This window comes from Leptopilina boulardi, unplaced genomic scaffold (genome assembly GCF_019393585.1).
Source record: "Leptopilina boulardi isolate dan_hultmark-lab unplaced genomic scaffold, ZJU_Lbou_2.1 LbouV2_229, whole genome shotgun sequence".
NCBI classification, from domain to species: Eukaryota; Metazoa; Arthropoda; class Insecta; order Hymenoptera; family Figitidae; genus Leptopilina; species Leptopilina boulardi.
In genome coordinates, this window is record NW_026137784.1 from 3,125,566 (window position 1) to 3,148,113 (window position 22,548).

Sequence of the window (22,548 nt, forward strand, 5' to 3'; positions counted from 1 at the left end):
TTCTATCGCTCTTTATACATCTATCTAAATATGTTTCACATGTACACATTCTACATTTCCATATTTATTGTATATACAAAATTTTAAGGAAAAACTATTAGCAAAATTTAACCTACTAGTTTAATTTAAAAATAATTTTAAAAATAAAAATATATTTCAGAGTCAATATTTGCATCAGAAATATGCGAAAAGAATTTTTTTTTTATTTCCAAAAGTGTGGAAAATAGGAATATCCACTTGATAAAATGGAACGTGTAAAGAAGAGGGACCCCTTTTAAGCCACTGAGGAATACTTTGACATCATTTTTGAGGAAGGTTGACACTAAGTGGACCCACGTCTTGCTAGCAACATTTTTTGACCAATCAGGTGTATTCAAGAGGATCATAAAAAGGCCTTTCTAAAGTCTCTCAAGAGAGACAAAAGACGCCTCAAATAGAAAATGAAATTCAGGATCTTTCTCCCGATATTTTCGGGATCCTTTTCTACTCTCTCTCTCTCTATCTGAAAAACCGCCCACTTTATAGCGTAGCACTGCAGCTAGACGACCCTTATATGTCGACCAAAAAGGGGGAAAACTCACGTAACCGTCCCAAGCACGTGTTCCTACAAGGCGTTCCAATGAAATCCGTATGTCCTTTATATATATATATATAGGACAAACCGCACAGACGGTAATTCAGGATTTCACATGAGCAATCCAATTCGTCGGCTGACGTAAACACACACAAACTGAGGGAATGTAAACTTGCGTGAATTTGGATTAGCTTGTGTGTGTTGTTATTCCCTTTATATTTGTATATTTTACGAATTCCCTAAATTCATAAAGTAAACTTTCCCCTTCGAATAATATATTTCCTTTCGGATTATAAATGTCCGAAACTATTGTATTCAATTAAATCGAAACTTTCAACGATGCTTTCTTTTATTTTTTTAAAACAATGTTCAAATTGTTGTTATAAAAATAAAGTATTATTATAAAGTTCTCAAAAGGGGATATTAAGATGTGAGATAGCTGAGAGGCTTGGGTACTCGATTTCAAAAAGCAAGGACCTGGGTTCGATTCTTCGTGTCTGGATTTTTTTTATTTGAGAATTTAATTCAATTTTGTACAACTAGAAACTATTCTGTATTTCAAAATATTGCTTCATCAAGTAGGTAAATATTTGAAAATTCAATTGAAAAGAGTTTCTCTAAATTATTTTCAATAAATAAAAGGAAATAAATTTTGACGCTAATAAAATTATTATAAACTGAACATTTATAAATAATAATAAAGTGAATAATAATTCAACATTAAAATTTTACAATAATCCAATAAATTTTCTATAACCTACATATAATTTTAATCACAAGTGTGAAAATAAATTTATTGCACAATTTCTCTTTTCGTCATGGAAAATTCTAAAAATGTAAATCAGTAATAATAACTGAAAATTATTATTTCCTTCTTTAATTTCACATGTTATTTTTCACACATATATAAAGTAATATATTAAAAAGCATATAGAAAATTCATCTGATTTCTGTTTTAATAAACTAAAACTGATTTAATAAATCTCTTTACCTAATTCTATAAATTCAATATATAATTAATTTAATCTCTTTCAATTCATTATTGATGGCTTCATGTTTTTTTAAAATTAAAATCTTCTAATTCATTTTTATAACACAAGTTATTTTAATTACAATTTTTTAAATATTTATAATAATATATAATTATAAAATATATAATATAATATAATATAATAATTATAATAATATATTAATATACTAAATATTAATTAATATTATTTATTTTTAAAATAAAAAAAATTCACGAGAGAAAAAGACAGAGAATTTAAGGAAAAGGTAAAAATAAAATCCCGGTTAAAAAAGAGAGAAAAGAAAGGTTAAATTAATTGTTTTAACGTTAAAGCGATACATTTGGATTCTAAAGAACTGTTGAAACGCTGATAAAGCAAAATCAGCAAAGTGCGTTACACGAATGCAATCAGGGACCATTGTGCGCTCTGCCTAAAGTTCATCGTTCGCATGCAAATGTCAACTGTCAACGTATATAGTGAACCAATTGACGTTGATACCACAAGCATTCACTGGCCCGCAAAATTTTTGTTAACTAACACACACACACATACGCGCCTCTCTCGATTGATGAAATTTGCAAATCGTGCGTTCCAAGTCTCCGAAAAATTTGACAGCAACCAAAAATAAAAAAAAAAATGTTGCCACGCACTTCTTTAACATCTACATCTCTCTCTCTATCTATCTCTGTCTCTTCCTACTTTAATTCCATTTATATTCAAATCGCGTTTTGGTGGTAAAAGTAAACAAAAACAAAAAAAAAATGCATTTTTCATTCTTTTCGTTTTAAATCGAAATTTTCCACACAAAAAAAAAGTCGAATTGAGATTAATTATTTTAATGTTAAAATTATGAATATTTTTTTTAATACACTGAAAATTAATTACTCTGATTTAAATAATCAATTATTTGAATATTATCAAATATTTACTTGAGGCAAATAATTTTTATTTCAATCAATTTAGTATTTGCAGAAAATATTGATTCAAATTTAAAAATTATTTGGTTCAAGTAAATATTTGATAAGTAACCGATTATTTGAATCAAATAAATGTTTTCTTTTTTTTTTGAGTGTAGAAATAATGAAATTACTCACCTTTTGATAGGCCGAAGCTAGGAGCAAATATTTTCTGTCCGCTGAAATTTCGTAGTAGAAACTAGTCAACAATGCCTAGAAAAAGAAAAAGTTTTTTTTTTATTTATTTGTAGTAACAGAGAAAAGTAAAAAAAAGAAAATTACGCAAAACAGTTTATTATTTTTATAAAAAATTAACATTTTTTTTATGGTAACGGTTGCTTGCAAAAAAAGGTATTTATTTTGCAGAAGAATAAAATGTGACTTTTTAGGTTAAAATTTATTTTGATTCTAGAAAAAAAATCTTTTTTCAGAGAAATCTTTCGAAACTTGAAACTTTTAAGAATTAATCGCATAGACAAAGAATTCCTTTTTCGAAGGGGGGAGGGGGCTTTCTCTCTCTTTTTTTTTTATTGAAAAGCTTTTTAAGGTTAGAATAGGTGAGTCCTCGGTATAGTATCCGCAAAAGAGAAGTGTTGTCTAGCATGCGTAAAACTTTAATGTTTTCCTCTCCTTCTTTGCCATCTAGTTTTAGAAAGGTTTCCTGGTGTTAACAGAGCAAAGCTGACGGTGAACAGAGAAGGAGAAAGAGAGAGAGAGAGGGGATACTTAATGGAGATAGATTAAGGTAAAACCTTTAGGAGAAAAGATGAGGTAAATAAAGAAACAGAACAGCTTAGATTTATATATACGCGCACAGTGGTAACTATGCGCGCAACACATATATATATATAGCAGTATCACAGTATATATCCATACCACTATCTACTTTTATTTTACTATATACCATCATTCGCACCCTCAAACTCGAGAATCCCCCTACAGGAAACTTTTTTTTTTCTTTTTTTTTTATTATACAAACTAAACGATTTCTCAAGACCTTAGTTTAAACTCGGCGATTATCGTTTCCCACCTGCTTAAAAGGGATTAATCTTTTCAACAAAAAAAAAAGAGAAAAAGAAAAATGTAGACGATCACTTGAAATTGTGTTTAGCATATTTATGTATTTTGAAAAGTATAGAAATAATCCAGGTATTGTATATTTTGATCAATGTTTAGTCAGACACTCTAATTTTGATGTGGAAGATTTTTTTTAGTAGATATATAATTGAATTTAGCCTGACATAATGACTAAATTCGGAAATCAGTAGTACAGGTCATTATTTAGTCGAACTTTCTAAAATTCAAAGAACAGTAGTATAAAACAATATTTAGTCAGACTTTTTTTTGTAATTTTTTAAGCAGTATAAACTTTTTGTCAGACATAAAATAATAAAATTAGAAAAACAGTAGTACGAGTTAATATTTAGTCAGACTATTTAAATTTTTTATAATTTTATCAGTAGTACAAGTCAATATTTAGTCAGACTTTCTATATTTTGTAATTTTATTAGTAGTACACAGAAAATTAAAAGGCATTAAAATAAGCTGCAACGCTTCTTTATTTTAATCCAATTTTGCTTATTTTAATCCATTTTGGTATTAAAATAAGCAAAATTAGATTAAAATAATAAATAAGCGTTGCAGCTTATTTTAATACCTTATAATTTTCTGTGTATAAATCGATTTTCGGTCGGACGTAAAGTAATAAAATTAGAAAATCAGTAGTACAAGTAAATATCTAATCAGACTTTAAATTTTTGTAATTTTATTTGTAGTACAAGTAGTCAGTAGTACCAGTCAATACTTAGTCAGACTTTTTTTTTGATAATTTTATAAGTAGTATAAATCACATTCAGTTGGACTTAATTATAAAATACAAAAATTAGTAGTAAAAGTTAATATTTAGTCAGACTTTTTAAAATTTTTGTATTATTAGTAGTATAAATAGGTTTTACTCGGACTTTGAATTTATAGAATAAACAGTAGTACAAGTAAATGTTTAGTAAGACTTGTTAAATTTTAATAATTCTACCAGTAGTAAAACACGGGTTTATTCAGGCATAAACAATATACAGTTAATAACAGTTTTTTTTTAATAACTGTTTCATTTCAACTTTAAATATATTTTTAATTAAATATAATTTTTAAAAATAAAATTTTCAATTGAAATACACGTTTATTTGGTTTCCTTTTTGAATAAAATTTTAATTAAATATGAAATTCTTTATTAAAATGCTGTTTATATGTTTGTATTAAATAAATTTTTGTATTATTAAATTGCTAGTAGGTAACAAAAATTAAAAATAAATACTTTTCTTAATTGAAAAAAAATGTTAGTTTACTAACTATCACAAACGTTATATTATACAGGTGGGAAATTAAATTTCTCTCTCATTATAAGAATAAGTAACAAACAAAATTTAAATTGGTCAATATATATAGTGAGGTGAATTTTCGGTCATTGATCGAAACTATTGCCGAACATATGCGGTGATAAGGGGGAATGGAGCAAACGGCGATTATTGTTTTAACGCCAAAAGTTGAGATCGTAAATGTCGTCTTTTGTGGTGTGTGATAGCTATAGGCCCAATGAAAGTGTGTGTGCTTAATGCCTTGCGGGTAAAACTTTGCAAACTCACGTCTCTCTCTTTCTCTCTCTCTTTCTCTTGTCTTTGGTTTCAACGGCCATCGTTCGTTCTGCGCGTAAATGGAGATGTAAATGCGCCAGTAACTTGGACGAAAACCTCCAACCAATACCGAGAAGAGAACACCAAGTGAAACTATACTTTGGTCCTCATTTCAATACGAAAGTTATTTTTCTCCTTGAGACGACGACCGTATGCGCGAATTTTCAATTTTTAAAGCGATCCAAACCAACTTTCAAACTGCTATCGAGAAAAACAAAAAAAAATGAGATTTTGATTCAGACAATTTTTTTCCATTTTTTTTTCTGATGCACTTGAAACTTGATCACTTACCGTTAATTCTCACGACAGTAAGTGACACTTACTGTTTACTGTCAATATTACCACTTACTGTGATTGTTAATTTGTCAATCACTATGTAAATTACAATTTACGAACTAGTATTTTTTACCGTCTGATTACTATTTAATGACACTTACCGTCAACTATCACTTACCGTCGTTATTCATTTACAATGGATTGTTGACAATAAATAGTTTCCGTTGATAAAACTGTCAAAAATCACTTAGTGGATATATAATCAGGGATAAAAAACAATAAAACAAAGGTATGTATTAATTGACGGTAAGTGACAACAAACGGTAAGTGCTAATTTCTCCAAAAAAATTAGTAATTTACAGTAAATAATTGACAGTAAGTTATTATATAAACGGTAAACGACTCTATAGACGATAAGTGTCTACTGACGGTATGTGTCAATATTAACGGTAAGTGACTACTGACGGTACATGACTATGTAAACGGTAAATAAATACTGACGATAAGCGACTATACAGACGATAAGTAATCACTGAAGATAAACACTACTGACGATAAGTGACTACATAGACCGTAAGTGACCACTGACGGTAAGTGGGTTCTGACGATAAGTGATTATAAAGACGGTAAGTGAGTACTGTCGATAAGCGAATATGTAGACGGTAAGTGACGACTGACGAAAAGAAAATATATAAACGGTAAGTAATTACTGACGGTAAGTGATTAATGACGGTAAGTAGGTACTGACGATAAACGAATACAGACACGGTAAGTGACTGCTGACGATAAGTGGGTATTGAAAATAAGTGAGTACTGACGGTAAGTGGATACTGACGGTAAGTGTCTAGTGACGGTAAATGATTATATAGACGGTAACTGAATACTAACGATAAGCGAATATGCAGACGGTAAGTGACGACTGACGATAAGAAAATATATAAACGGTAAGTGATTAATGACGGTAAGTAGGTACAGACGATAAACGAATACAGACACGGTAACTGACTACTGACGATAAGTGGGTATTCACAATAAGTGAGTACTGACGGTAAGTGGGTTCTGACGATAAGTGTCTAGTGACGGTAAGTGATTATATAGACGGTAACTGAATACTAACGATAAGCGAATATACAGACTAAGTGAATACTAACAGTAAGTAGCTATAGACGGTAAGTGAGTACTGACAAATTTTTTTCCCCTAATTTTTTCCTAATAATTGAGAAACGGCTTCAGTTTGTCAGCTACTAACTAACAACACGGTCATTGCGCTAAAGAGTTGAAATTGTCGAAAAGAGTTGGCAGTTTTTTTTTTTTTTTTTTTTTGAAAAATATGTGTAAAGAATCTCTCTCCTTCTTCTAAGCTAGAGTAGGATATAAAGTTTGTTTATTTTCTACTTGTGCTTTGAGCATCTGGTGTATTAAAGTCAGCGACTTGGGCTCGAGGCAATAGAGCGTGAAGTAAACTCATCTTGGCTTATTCGGGATTAGTGAGGATGAGTTGGAGAAATGAGTCGTTTTTTTTTACTCTCCATCTTTTCATTTATTTTTGTTTCTTTTTTTTACACAAAGAGACAACGACACTGCAAATGCAACATCACGTGAATCGTTCAGAATAGACGTGTTGGTATACGCGAAAAAAAAAAATTAGTATGCAGTCTTTCGCCTCTGTCTTATTCCTCGACTCGAAAGCAAAGAAGAAGGAGGAGGAGAACGACGACATTGTAGGAATTAACTATTATCATTTTCACCAAAGCGAAACAACGGGTATAGAATAAAGATAAAATGTAAAAATCGATACGCTTATTAAGGACAAGAAGAAAAAAAAAATTAAATCTGAAACTTAAAAAAAAGAGAGGTACAATGCATTCGGTGTTTTTTTTTTTTTATTTCAACAAACTTTTACTTTAAAAGGGTATGTATAAGAAAAACCTTTAAGGCGCGAGAATTAATAAAAGACTTAAAAGTATATCAGGGAAAAAGTATGGAGCTTTCTATTAAAAGTGAAGAATTTTTCTTTAAGCGAAGAAGAGGGAGAGAGAGAGAAAGAGAGAGAGTAAAGGAATAACGATGGTAATTTTACGAGAAACAATTTTTCTTTGGGAATCACGTCATACTCTTTCGTGCAAGGAGAAATTGCAGGGCTCTAACGTTTATAATAACTATATATATATATATATATATATATATATGGGAAATACTTACTTTGTTTTTATATTCCAATATCGTGCGGAAAATTTTGGAGGTGACGTTAAAAATAATCAAACTGCCTTTCTCATCTCTGTAAAGGATCTCGTCATCTGAAATATAAATTAATAATTTATTAATTAAAATAATTTTCTATTCTACTTTAAATAATATTTTTATTATTGAAGGAATAATTTTGTTTTTAATTTATTGAAAGTGAGAATGTAATTACAATGATAATTGTCATATATAAAAGGAAAAAAGGATAATCGTATATGTTTAACAGATTGTGGGGAATAAAATTGAAGGGAGGAAATCGGTCGTGGAGGATTGGTGCGTGAAATCAGTAGTAGTGCAACTGCTATTCTGAATTTCCATGCAAACAGCAAAACGTCAATGCGCCGACGAATATAGTCAGCCACGTTTTCGGTTATCCGGATATTAACACGTTACATAAGCTCTCTGCACACATATCGCAATGCTACGAACGTAAATTGTTGCACGTAATGCCTGACCAGACGTTCGCACGATCCTCTCCAAAACCGAATGTGCTTATCAACTGCATGTAGTCTGCCAGCATTGTTGGCTGATTTTGATGTAAATGCAATATATAGAGAATCGATTTTTAAATATAGATATACCATTTTTTTTTTTTGCAAATCAACAATAAAAAAATTCATTATCAAATGAAGTGCCAAAAAAAAATGAGAATAAAGAAAAAAAATTTAAGAACAACAAAAAGAAAAATTTGTTTTTTATGCATTTGCATTTAAAACTTATTTAGTAATATCAATTACCGTCAATCATTCGTGGCATATGTTTATTCCAAGAGACGGGTGTAAAATTTCAAAACACAGAATATAAACAAACTGGTGTTTAGTTTTTTTTTTTTTTTTTTCAAAACATTTGGCAAACATTGAGAATCTGTGTTCAGGAAGCTGAAAATGCCAACAGCGAGTAAAACTCAATGGACAAAAGAATTTTATTTTTTACAAAATACAATTTCAAAAGAGTAGGATTTTAATTTTGTGAAATAAATGCCGCGAAGAATGATAGATGTCGAATGGACACTATACTAAAAAAAAAAAAAAATAAAATAAATAAAATAAGGGAATGAGAGTGAGAGAAAACGAATCGCACTATGTAAAAGGTTGATGATACAATTTAATAAAATAAAATTTTAACTGTATCTGGGGAAAAAAAAATTTGAATAAAGCTTTTCAAATTCATTTCATATATATAATAATACGAAATATAAGGTATTGAATGTATATCTTTATCTACTATTATTGTATTTCGATGAAAGAGTTTTATATTGATTTTTCATTCTATGTTCATTGATTGTTATATTGTTTTTCCTTTTTTTTTCTTGCAAAAACTGTCACTAAACTCTCATATAAAAATGTAGTTTTTTTTTTTTATTATTTTTGTCCTTTTATGTTCTGAGTATATAGAAAAAGCTGAAAGCAATTTCGACATTGAAATTGCAAAAACGAAATATATATTACTATATATAAACACAAAAAAAGCAATTTGAGTTTGTTTAAATAAAATCGTTATAATAAAAACAAAACAAAAAAAAATTGTACTTTATACTATTTGACAATGAATTTCTCATTATTTCAATTCTCCCTTTTTTTTGTTAATGATTCTTAATTGAATGCCTATATAACTGACAGAAGTTAATTAAGGTTTAATTTTAGCAACAAAACCTTTTTCAGTAATATTGCATTTTCAATATTCGACACTGTTTTAAAGCTCAATTTGGACAGAAATAATTATTGTTGTTATTTTTGCAAATCAAGAAAAAAATTTTCTATTTAATTTTATAGAATTTTTATTTTATTTTTTAATTAAATAAAATAAAAACAAATTAGAAATTTTGCAGTAAATTATTATGATTCTGAGAAATAATTACAAAAAAAGAAAATAAATAAAGGAGTGGCTTAAAAGCTTGCAGACTATACTTGAAGTAATTGAATTAAATTCCGCCTATCAGTGATTAATGATTGTATCGCGCTCACGTCCGAGAAGTCCATTTCACTAGCAATAGCCACAAAGTTATTTTAGCCAACAATTGCGAAACTTGTATTTGAACCAAGTGAACTTGTTTCCTTGTATACACAAAATTTCCATTTTCTCCGAAATTAGAATTGACAATCAAACAAGAGAATTAATTCCTATATCCGAAATTGACTACTGGCTCAGTACTGCTATCAGTACTCCACCAGTACTGCATCAGTTATTAATTTCTGGATATGGATTATTTTTATGATTGAAAAATAAAAAAAAAAAATTTTCGAGAGATGTAGAACATAATTTACAACCTACTTTGGAGTAAAATGAATATAGTTTTAGAAAACAATGCTAGCATGAAAAAAAAAAATTATTTGATTCAAATAAATATTTATTTGATAATAATAAAGTAAACGATTATTTGTATCAAATAATTTTTTTTCCAGTATGTTGATAGTCACAGGGGATATGTTAAATTAAGGAAGAAAACCCTCGTTACTTTTAAGGAACCCAGTCATATTCTGTCACTCTCGGGAAGCCTCTAAAGGACGATAGGTGCTTGAAATAATTCCACAGGAGTGCCATATCCTTGCCATCTAATCATAGCATATTTGCCTTAAGTGTTCCCCTATCTCAAAAGACAGATTAGTCTTGATGAAAGCAAACTTCAGTGGCAAAGTTTCAAATAGCTATCTGAAAACTTTTCTTAAAGATTTATGTCTCATCATTTATCAGTGAAGGGTGGCGGAAGAGGGGGGGGGGATTAATCATCAGCTTTTGTAGAATTTTTTTTTCTACGATTTTTGTATTGCAAGATAATAAGATAATTAATACATCCAGAGAAATGTTTTATTTGAACCAAATATAATATATTTGAGTTAAATAAACGTTTATTTTTCTTAGAATCTATAATAGCCTATTTGTTTATTTAAAATTAAAATTTATTTAAAAATTTATTTTTATTTATAACAAATAAATATTTATTTGGAGTAAATAAATATTTATTTGATTCTGAGACAAATATATTTTTTCTCTGGGTGAATATTAAAATCGAAAAATTAAAATTAAACAATTAAATGCAAGTTCAAATAGAAATTTAAAAAAAAAAAAGAAGAGAAAAATGTATTTTCTAGAAAAAGCTAATTCTTGATATACAATATATTTGAAATAAAAGTGTTGTATAATAAAACTCATTCAATTAAAATATGAATTAACCGGGAACAAAATAATTTTTCAATTTCAAATGTTTCGCGGCTATTTCATTGAATTTCGAAGAATATTATTTTCGGGAATTGAATTTGTGAATCCCGTTGATTTTCAAAGTCTACATTTCTCAATCAAATTTCGGATGATTAAATTAAAGAACGTGATTGGAATTAATGGATTGATCGCGTAAGTTACGGTTCGCCAATATCGATATATATATATACACGTGCGTCAGGGTTGCGTTTCAAAAAGCATTTGGTTTATAGTTCACTAGATTTTTTTATTTTTTATTTTTTGAAGCCAGATGCTCATACGTGAATCGAATTTTCTACCTAAAAGTTGGAGGTCAATTTTATCCTGTAGCAGTTGGAACCGTTTAAACATCATGATAAATCAGCCTGCCGTAACATTTAACGAAAAAAAATCACGTTTATAACTATATATATTTTTTTTTTTTCAACGTTAAAATAATCGACACCTGTCGAAAGATAGATTATGTCATTTGTTATAAATCTTTTTATATTCGTCTAGAGTTAATTCCCGATAAAAAATTACCAATTCTTTTTGTGTAAAATAACTACATTTTTCTTTGTATAAGAGAGAAAATAAACAAATGGAAAGAAAAATCAGTACTACAAGTAAATATTTGATGATACATTCGAATTTTTTTTTCATATTCTCAGTGTAGTGTAAATATTTCTTGTAATAGACATTATAATTTTTTTGTAGATTTTTTTTTAGTGGATAAAATCGTGTTTAGTCAGGCAAATATTAATAAATAAAATCAGTAGTACAGGCAAATATTTAGTCAGACATTTTTTTCTTGTTATTTTATTAGTAGTATAAATCGATTTTTTGTCGGACATAAAATAATGAAATTAGAAAATCAGTAGTGCAAGTAAATATTTAGTCAGACTATTTAAATTTTTGTAATTTGATCAGTAGTACAAGTAAATATTAAGGCAAGCCTTCAAAGCGTTTTCAATTTTTTCAGTAGTAAAAGTAAATATTTAAACAGGCTTTCTATTTTTTTTCAACTTTGTCAGTAGTGCAAATAAATATTTAATCAGACTTTCAAAATTCTTGTAATTTTATCAGTAAACTTTTAGTTAGACATAAAATAAGATAATTCAAAAATCAGTAGTACGAGTCAATATTTAGTCAGATTTTTTAAGCATTAGTAATTTTTCTAGTGGTATAAATTAATTTTAGTCAGAAATAATAAATTAAAAAAAATTTATCAGTAGAGTAAGTCAATGTTTAGTCAGACTTTCTAATTTTTTTACAAGTAGATAGATTCAACTTTAGTCAGACAAAATAAATAATTATAAAATCAGTAGTACAAGTCAATTTTTTCTTCGGCATTTTTTGTTTTTGTTATTTTATATCAGTAGAATATATCCATTTAAGACAGGTATAAAATTATATGAAAACAGAAAATCAGTAATATAAGTAAATGTTTAGTCAGCCTTTTTAAATTTCTCTTTTACCAGTAGTATATATTGATTTGTAGTCAGACTTTTTAAATTTTCATAATTTTATCAGTAGTACAAGTAAATATTAAGGCAGCCTTTATAATCGTTTTTAATATTTCCAGTAATACAAGTCAATATTAAGTCAGACCTTCTACAATTTTTTTCTTATTTTTCCAAGTAGTAATACTCGAATTTAGTCAGACATAAAGCAACAAAAAAAAAGAATTTTATCTTTCCGTGAAAAATTTCTGAATTTAAAATAAGATATTTTCAAATTTCCATTTTAGGGTGTGACATTGGTGTGTGAGAAAGGGGCTGGCGCATTTTAGATGAAAATATCATTTATTTTACAATTTTTAGGGTCGCATATAGCCTAAAATCATTGTTATCTTCCGCTAACATGTCCCTAAGGGTGTGACCATATTTCCTCAATTCTCGTCGCGCGACATATTTTATTCACCCGTTATATATGTCTATATTTTTCGACGACCTACTCCGCCGGGATCGAGGATTCGCAGTTGGATGCGTTTCACGCCGGGTAAAATGTCGAATGAAAAAAATATACGCGTTGATTTATCTCCCCCTCTAAATTTTGCCCCCCCCCCCTTCTCCCTCGCCTCATTGCCCCTTCACTCTTGTATTCGACGATCCGCCATTATACTGGAATTTTAACCGTTTTGTTTCAATCCCCTTCCACTCCTCAACGTTCACTGCGATTTGTTTCCACACGAATAATGTTTTCACTATTTTTTTTTTTTAAGTGCTGTTTTTACTTCTCATCCACCTCTCACACTATTTGCCACTCAGACGTGATGTTTGTTTAATAAAAAAAATTGCAATAATTCGAGGCTTATTGGGAAAAATGTTTTTCAATAATTACGGATATGATATTTTTATAACAAAAATCAAATACCTCTAGTGTGGTGTGAAAAAAAAATTAATTTAATTTTAAGAGGAAATTTTTTTCGTTTGGCCTTTTTGCCGTTTAGAAACAAAAATATATATATTTTTTTTGCCTCGAAAAAAAATCTTTATCTATAAAAGCTATATATTTCTCTAGAATAGGAAAAACTTTCACTGTTTTAGTAAAACTTATTGCTGTTTCAGGGGAAGATTTTTTTCCGTGAATATACTGAATTTAAGTATAAAATATTCTTAAATAGGCGCCAGGAATATATTCTTAATTTCAATTTACGGTTTTTTTTCTCTGTCTATCAAAATGTTAAATTTTTTTTTATTCTCATCAACAATTCGTTTTTTTAATCTCTCTACAATAAAGTTTTCTATATTTATACTTTTTCCTGAGAATTTACTCTTAAATTTAGAATTAATATTTTATTTACATTTTATATATGTACATAAAAACGAATGTAAATTCTCGGCGAAAAGTTTTAAAGCTCCAAGACTATTTGGAATAAAAAATAGTTTATAAATCGTTTCTTATAGAAAATATGTTTATTTCAAGAGTTATTTACACACAAAAAAAAAGTGTTTCTCGTCTAAAGAGCTAACAAAAAGAGAGAGAGAGAACATAATGAGGCTTTATTCCCTCAAAAAAAAAAAAAAAAGAAGACGAAAAAAAAAAGAAAAACTGCACAAACATCACAAAACGTTACTTGAAAGTATAACGAACGAGAATAAGCACCGGCTATGCTTGCTTAAAAATTTAAGAAAAAGAAAAGTTGATAATAGTTAAAATTCTTTACCAGTCCTTCAAAATGAGAAATAAATATTTTTTTAAGTTTTTCAATTTTACATATATTTTAAAAATATTATTTGAAGTATTTTAGGTATTTTCAGTACTAAAATTTACAAATCTATACAAAAAACTACATCTCAAATAAATATTCTATTGTGAATTTAAAAAAAATAACAATTATACTGAATTTAATAATAAATTGTATTATAATAATTTTATAATTTTTTATTCTAAATTTACGAATAAATTGTTTTTAAATGTAATTGAAATTCTTTGTGACTATTTTTTGCTGGGGGTGAAATTGTTTAAATGCAGAGAGAGAGAGAGAGAGAGAGAGAGAGAGAGAGAGAGAGAGAGAGAGAGAGAGAGAGAGAGAGAGAGAGAGAGAGAGAGAGAGAGAGAGAGAGAGAGAGAGAGAGAGAGAGAGAGAGAGAGAGAGAGAGAGAGAGAGAGAGAGAGAGAGAGAGAGAGAGAGAGAGAGAGAGAGAGAGAGAGAGAGAGAGAGAGAGAGAGAGAGAGAGAGAGAGAGAGAGAGAGAGAGAGAGAGAGAGAGAGAGAGAGAGAGAGAGAGAGAGAGAGAGAGAGAGAGAGAGAGAGAGAGAGAGAGAGAGAGAGAGAGAGAGAGAGAGAGAGAGAGAGAGAGAGAGAGAGAGAGAGAGAGAGAGAGAGAGAGAGAGAGAGAGAGAGAGAGAGAGAGAGAGAGAGAGAGAGAGAGAGAGAGAGAGAGAGAGAGAGAGAGAGAGAGAGAGAGAGAGAGAGAGAGAGAGAGAGAGAGAGAGAGAGAGAGAGAGAGAGAGAGAGAGAGAGAGAGAGAGAGAGGAGAGAGAGAGAGAGAGAGAGAGAGAGAGAGAGAGAGAGAGAGAGAGAGAGAGAGAGAGAGAGAGAGAGAGAGGAGAGAGAGAGAGAGAGAGAGAGAGAGAGAGAGAGAGAGAGAGAGAGAGAGAGAGAGAGAGAGAGAGAGAGAGAGAGAGAGAGAGAGAGAGAGAGAGAGAGAGAGAGAGAGAGAGAGAGAGAGAGAGAGAGAGAGAGAGAGAGAGAGAGAGAGAGAGAGAGAGAGAGAGAGAGAGAGAGAGAGAGAGAGAGAGAGAGAGAGAGAGAGAGAGAGAGAGAGAGAGAGAGAGAGAGAGAGAGAGAGAGAGAGAGAGAGAGAGAGAGAGAGAGAGAGAGAGAGAGAGAGAGAGAGAGAGAGAGAGAGAGAGGAGAGAGAGAGAGAGAGAGAGAGAGAGAGAGAGAGAGAGAGAGAGAGAGAGAGAGAGAGAGAGAGAGAGAGAGAGAGAGAGAGAGAGAGAGAGAGAGAGAGAGGAGAGAGAGAGAGAGAGAGAGAGAGAGAGAGAGAGAGAGGAGAGAGAGAGAGGAGAGAGAGAGAGAGAGAGAGAGAGAGAGAGAGAGAGAGAGAGAGAGAGAGAGAGAGAGAGAGAGAGAGAGAGAGAGAGAGAGAGAGAGAGAGAGAGAGAGAGAGAGAGAGAGAGAGAGAGAGAGAGGAGAGAGAGAGAGAGAGAGAGAGAGAGAGAGAGAGAGAGAGAGAGAGAGAGAGAGAGAGAGAGAGAGAGAGAGAGAGAGAGAGAGAGAGAGAGAGAGAGAGAGAGAGAGAGAGAGAGAGGAGAGAGAGAGAGAGAGAGAGAGAGAGAGAGAGAGAGACATTGAAAAGAGGTGCTTAAATGGCATCTAACAGTAACAAGCATTTGGTGTGTAAATGTGGGAAAGGCAATATCGATTTCTCGTTACGATATAAAGCTAACGATTGAAACGTTTGCCCTCGATTACCCCCGATTTCTGTCATTTTGGTTCCTATATATGTATGCTACCTACGCGAAGAGAGAGAGAGAGAGGTGGCAACGGATATGAAATTTTCATTTATCATCGCAGTTTGCAATTAACGTTGCGAAGCCGAGGCTAACGTGGAATTCAATGGTCGGTAGGGAAAGGACCACTAAGTGGCAAGAGAGGGGGGGAGGGTGTAAGGGGAGGAGGAGGTAATTCATTGTGCACGCAGGAGGTTTATCGGTAAACGCATATGGAACCAACCGCGCACTGAGTTACCTCAATTCGGTGTGCGGAGAGAGTGGATGGCTGCTGTGGCTCGGCCTAGCGTGAAACACTCATCAACCACTATAATTACACCTAGGACTGAATTTCCAAACGTAAAACAACCCCAAAATTTAACCTCAGAAGGCGGCTGATTAACATTGCAAAATTCAACTTTTCTTAATTTTGTTATTTTTTTTCTTCTTATTATTTGTTTTTGCAATTAACTGAAGCAACATGAATTATCTGTAGTAATGTAAATTATCTCAAGTGTAGAGAATTATCTAAAGTGTCCTGAATTATCTGAAGTAACGTAAATTATCTAAAGTAATTTTGAAATTTTCTAAAGTATTTTAAAATATTCTAATGTACTTTTTGAAGTACTCTAAGTTATATTTTGAAATATTTTCAAATATCCTGAAGTATTTTTAAGTATTTTTCAAGTTTCCTGAATTATCTGGAAGTATTTTAAATTATCTAAAGTATCCTGAATTATCTAAAGTATCTTAAAGTATTTTTTGAAGTATCCTAAGTTATATTTTGAAATACCTTAAATTATCTTAAAGTATTTTTCAAGTTTCCTGAATTATCTGGAAGTATTTTAAATTATCTAAAGTATCCTGAATTATCTAAAGTATCCTAAATTATCTAAAGTATCTTAAAGTATTTTTTGAAGTATCCTAAGTTATATTTTGAAATACCTTAAATTATCTTAAAGTATTTTTCAAGTTTCCTGAATTATCTGAAAGTATTTTAAATTATCTAAAGTATCCTGAATTATCTGAAGTATCTTAAAGTATTTTTTGAAGTATCCTAAGTTACATTTTGAAATATCCTAAATTGTTTAAAAGTATTTTTCAAGTTTCCTGAATTATCTGGAAGTATTTTAAATTATCTAAAGTATCTTGAATTATCTGAAGTATCTTAATGTATTTAAAAATATCTGAAGTACCTTGAAGTATGTTTAATTATTCATAGTTTTCTGAATAATCTAAACCATATCTTGAGTTCTTTAAAATATTTTGAATTTCTTTTTTTTTTTTTTTGGTTTTTGAAAATATTTAAACAAAATTACAAAACACTAACAATAAATAAAAAAAATACAAATTTGAAATTAGGTTGATTATTTGCAGGTGTTATTAATTGGTTCCTGGAATATATGTTAATTTGCATATTTGGACGTTTATTGCATGCTATGAAGCAAATCGATCTCACCATGATAATTTGCTGTCATGCATCGAGTCCACTGTTGCATTATAGTCTCCCCCCCCCTCTCTCTCTCTCTCTCTCTCTCTTCTGCCAGTGTGCATACAAAATTAACATCACAAACATTCCCGAGAGCTGATAACCGTTATTTTCAATTATAATTATTATTCTCTCTTTACAAATATATAGATCTGGCTATTATTTGTCATTTCAAAATTTTCCCTCCTATAAACTATTTTATAAAAATTAGAGCAACAATTCTATATAAAGAAAAATTTGATAATTATTTTTTCCCATTAGAAAATTTTATAATACAAAATTCAATTAATAAAAAAAAATGACAGTAAATTTTAACGAATGATAGTTTTGAAAAATCACTCTTAAAAAAATAATGCATATAGGAAAAAAAACTTTTTTTTTTTATTGTCATCATAATTTTTAAAAGAGGTGATATTACTGAAATGAATTATGACTTATCTGACTTTTGCGTGAGAGGTTTACGAGTGACTATATTTCTTACAACATAAAAATATATAAAAGGTATATATATATATATATATAAAGAGAGAGAGAGAGTAGAAGATGAACTTTGTGAATAGCCTCATGTTGAGGAAAAACTAACGAAAGCGCGCACCAAGGCAAGACTTTGTCGTGTTTGCTAAACTTCCGACAGTTTAAGCAAGACGTTTCACAAGACCAAAAAAGGGGGGAAAACCCTTCTCTCTTATATACAAAAGATCTTGTCATACATTCAAAGTAGGCGAGAGACTCATATTTGATGTAAAGTTATAAACTTTTCTCTATATACATACAAATATGAAAACTAAAATAATTTTAATCACAAAATAAACAGAAAATAATTTTCTAATAATTAAAAAAAAAATACTGAATTTAATAAAAAAATTCCTTACTTTGAAATTATTTTTTTTTTTAAATAAATATAAAATTAGTAATAATTTTTAAAAAGTGTTTTTTTTTTATTTAAACTTTGTTTAATCGGGTAATCAAGTTATTCTCTTTCGCCAGAAATATATATATTATAAAGAGTGTAGACAAAGCTACAAAACAAGAAAGCTTATTGTTCTAGAAGATGAAAGAAGGGTATGGCCTCAGGTCGTATTTCAAAAATTCTTGAATAATTTCTACGATAAAGGAAAGACGCATACAATTCAGTATTTTTTTTTTTTTTTTTTTTTTTTTGAAAATAAAAGAAAGACAGAGAGAATAAGAAAGAAAATGTTCAAAAAGAAAGCATAGTGAATTAGAGAAAGAGAGATAGAAATAAAAGAAAAGAGAATGTAAAAGTACTGACCACTTAGCCAGGTGCCATTAAAGCTTTTCGTGGACAGCGACCCTCCGAGCCATTCTTCCAGAGAAATGCCGGCTGCAGTTAACGCTTTAGGTTCCGTCGAATTGGGACTACCGTTTAGTAGAATAGCGACTGTGATCACCAATGCCAACACAACAATCGCGATTAATCCACCAGCCAACAAACGACGCCAATTGCGACGCTTGTTCTTCGTCATCATGTCCTGAAATGTAAAGAAAAGAGAGGGAATTTATTAACTCGCATTTCGACAATTAAATTCTTATCTTTATTTACAATCTTTATTTTTCAATTTTATTTTCCATCTTTTTTTTATTTTCAATATTTATTTTTCAATGTTTTACAATTATTTTTTTTAATTTCTAACTTATATATTTAGGAAATATTATTACATTTACAGTATATAAAACACAGAAATAATTTTGAAAAATCTCACACGCATGGGGGATTGAACCGAGGACCCTTGAGACGCGAGCCGTATACGCAGACCACACAACCAAACTTACAAATAATTTATCAAACACTTTTTCTTCTTCTTCTTTCTTCTAACTTACTTTCTAAATATGAATTAGTAAAATTTTTAACTAATTTGAATAAGTGACTTACTTTTTGCTTTCAAATAAGTAAAATTTAACTAATTAAAAAGTAAAAAGTGAGTAACTAATTAAAATTAGTTAAAATTTTTACTAATTCATAGAGAGTTTATTTAAAATTTTGTCCAAACACAAGTATTTCTCTCGTGTTTAAAAAAACAAAACGAAAAATGTTATAAATATTTTTACAGTATTCGTAAACAATTTTAATCGTTTTTCCGTAAGTAAGAAGCAATTAAACTTGTTAATTTAAAGTAAGAAACATACATTCAAGTTTTAATGAACTTTATAATATATATATATATATATATGTGTGAATTGAGAATTGAACGAACATGATGTTGAGATTTTCACTTGCAATCTGACTTGTTCTAATCGTTGAACATTTGATAGGAAAATATTGCCTTCTAAACTTGAAACGTGTCCTTGCTCGGTTTAGTTTTGCAAAGTTTTAATGACCGTAGGAGAACATTATACAAGGAAATTTGAATAAGTTGAACTTGTCCCAAGCGAAATTCAGTGGCGAAACACAGGTTATGCTAATTGAAGGGCTAGTCCTTCGTGTCCTTGTAGATTTACTTACTTTGAGTGATTATCGCGAATAGTCAGAATAATTTTAACATTAATTAAACTGTACGCCAAGGCAAAGGAGAAGATGAAAAAAAAAAAGAAAATCTATTGCCACGACCATTTTACCGAGCGAGCGAAAGCTTCTTAACGAGTCGGATTAATTTAATATACGCCGGGTATTACTGCTAAAAACTTGAGGGTAGAAAGTTAAAAAAAAAAAAAATGCTAAAAAAAAGAAAAGTCATGATGCTTGACACTTGTGAGAAACTCTTTCTCTCTTTTTCTCTCTCTCTCTCTCTCTCTCTTCGATGTAAAATATGGGATATAAATTTAAATATGACGCTACGATAGATTTTTTCTCTTCGTTTTTTTTTTCTCGTTCACATATTCCTTTCTCTCTCGCGCAGTTGGAAAAACTATACCCATCGAAAACGGAAGTTAATCAACCGCAAAAGAGGCAGGATGCCAGTGGCAGACGTGACGTTCTCAGAGTGGCTTAGAAAAATGTTACGATTTTCCTTTATTTATTTTATTTTTTTTTTGTTTGTACAAAAGCGCGCAACAAGAAGCCAATCATCATTATCTTGAAAATTCGTCGAGAATAGATTCCCAGTAAATGTTTGTCATCGTCAAACAAAGTGAGATAGAGACAATTCTTTACTCAAATAATGAAGAGAAGTCATTTCACATTGATTAAAAGAATTTCTTTTTTAATTTTCAATTCTCTAAAAAACAATTTTCTCTTTTTTGTATAGAAAATTTTTTTTGGGTTTCTTTACTTTCTAAATTTGAATTAGTTGAATATAACTAATTATTATTTAAATTCACTTTGTCAAAAATTAGTAATATTTTTTAATAAGTGAATCAATTTGTTTTGACGATTTTTTAAAATTTATTTTTCCACTGAAAATAGGTTACTTTTTACTGATAATTATTAATTGGTAATAATTGTTAATTACTAATCAATAATAGTGACTAATAATTAATTAATTGCTAACCAATAATAGTTACTAATAATTAGTTAATTGCTAGTAATTAATTGTTACTAATAATAATTAATAATTGCTAATAACTAATAGTAATTAATAATTACTAATATAACTAAAAGGCTGAATAGTTTTCAACTTCTAATCATTAATATTTTTAACTTCTTAGCTTAAAAATTGCTTTTTCTTTTTTTTCTATTTTTTTATTCTTCTAATCGCATAATTTTTCGTAAATTATTTGACTTTCCATTCAGCTTTATATGCGAGGGAAGAAGAATAAATTATTAAAGGGATATATCCGTTTGAATAATTTGGCATTTGCAGTAAGGGTATTTCTCATCGCGTGCGCGCCTTTTGAAATTATATTTATATATATGTATGTATCAAATATGAATTATTTATTACAATTTCGCATTCCTTCGACAATTTCAAAGTTTCTGCGTTGTCATAAATTTTCCATTCTGATTATTATCTTTTTGAATCACTATATATATATATATATATGAATTGTGGTCATTCTCATTTTATTACGAAGCACTTTTTTTTTTTTTGCTTCATCACATATATCCTAAGTTATATATATATATTCTATATTTTAAAAAATGGGAGGTTGAAATTTTTTTTTATGAATTTAGTATTTTTTTTTTTTTTTGAATTATTTGAATGAAGAAGGCTAAGAGAATTGGTTCACAATTGTTTTCATTAGTCTCTTCAAATATTCTGATTAAATGGAAAGTTTTTATGTTCTTTTCTCAAATAATAAACCTGTAATTCTTCGGTAATATCCGTTGAGTGAAATGTTTTTCGCAAAAAAAAAAAAAAGAAAATGAAAGAAAAGGTACAAAAATCGAAATGAAATCCTCTTACTAAAAACCACTTGACTTGCATTAAAAAAAAAGAAAAAAAAAGAAGAAAATTTTAAATTACTCGAGAAAAAAAAGGTCAATTGGCCTGTTTTAAGTTATTTTCCCACTAATGAATTTTAATTGGCAATTAGCAAAAAAAAAGTTGATTCAAATTTTCCTGACTATTATTATCATTTAAATCTGTTAATTAAATTATTAGAGTTTATAATTTTCTTTTGAGAATTAAAATGAAAAATATAATTTTTTTTTTTATTTTATCTTCCCTTTCAAAAATGCATTCTTTTTTTTTTTTGCGATACAAAAAATAAATAAAACGTGACTTTATGAAAATTTAGTTGTAATCTCTGCAATTTGAAAATAGCAAAAATTTAACCTCACACTAAATCCTAAGATGAGAGGGAAAAGAAAAATATATATATGATGGAAAAATTAAATTACCTCGAGACTCTGCCGTTATCATTTTTCCGCAAAGGAAAAGGAACAGAACAGGACAGATGAAAGTTAATTTTCGATAAAGAAGATTTATATAAATATAAGTTAGCAATTGGCTATAAATGCACACTCGATTGGTGTGTGGAATTGATTAAGTACATCTGCACCTAGAACGTGCTGTCTGCCAATCCATGGCCATCCCCATTAGTGCCCGGAAGTACACAATCCAATTCCACAGATAAACTCAGTTATCCATCGTTAAATTCTATTCTCGTCCTGATCAAATATTCTTTGCGGTTTGACCTTTTCTTTCATTTATATATATAAAAAAAACTACATTTTTCAATTAAATAAAAATAAGTCCATTTGTCGCGGAAATAAAATTTTCATTTTTCTATTTATAACAATATTGTTAATAGCTTTTTTTTTTTTTTTTTTTTTTTTTCTAAAATCAAAACAA

The 22,548-nt window shown here is 29.4% G+C and overlaps 1 protein-coding gene across 1 annotated transcript in view; it reads right to left on the reverse strand.

The window, feature by feature from the left end:
• LOC127280149 (venom dipeptidyl peptidase 4-like) overlaps window positions 1–18,873 on the reverse strand; it is a 93,577-nt gene extending 74,704 nt beyond the window's left edge. The window contains exons 1-3 of the mRNA XM_051303004.1: window positions 18,627–18,873; window positions 7,706–7,800; window positions 2,679–2,753 (exon numbers count right to left, since the gene is read on the reverse strand). Of these exons, the coding sequence (XP_051158961.1) occupies window positions 2,679–2,753; window positions 7,706–7,800; window positions 18,627–18,843 (387 nt within the window). The 5' untranslated portion in view covers window positions 18,844–18,873. The remainder of the gene's footprint in view (window positions 1–2,678; window positions 2,754–7,705; window positions 7,801–18,626) is intronic.
• Between the last annotated feature and the right edge of the window lie 3,675 nt (window positions 18,874–22,548).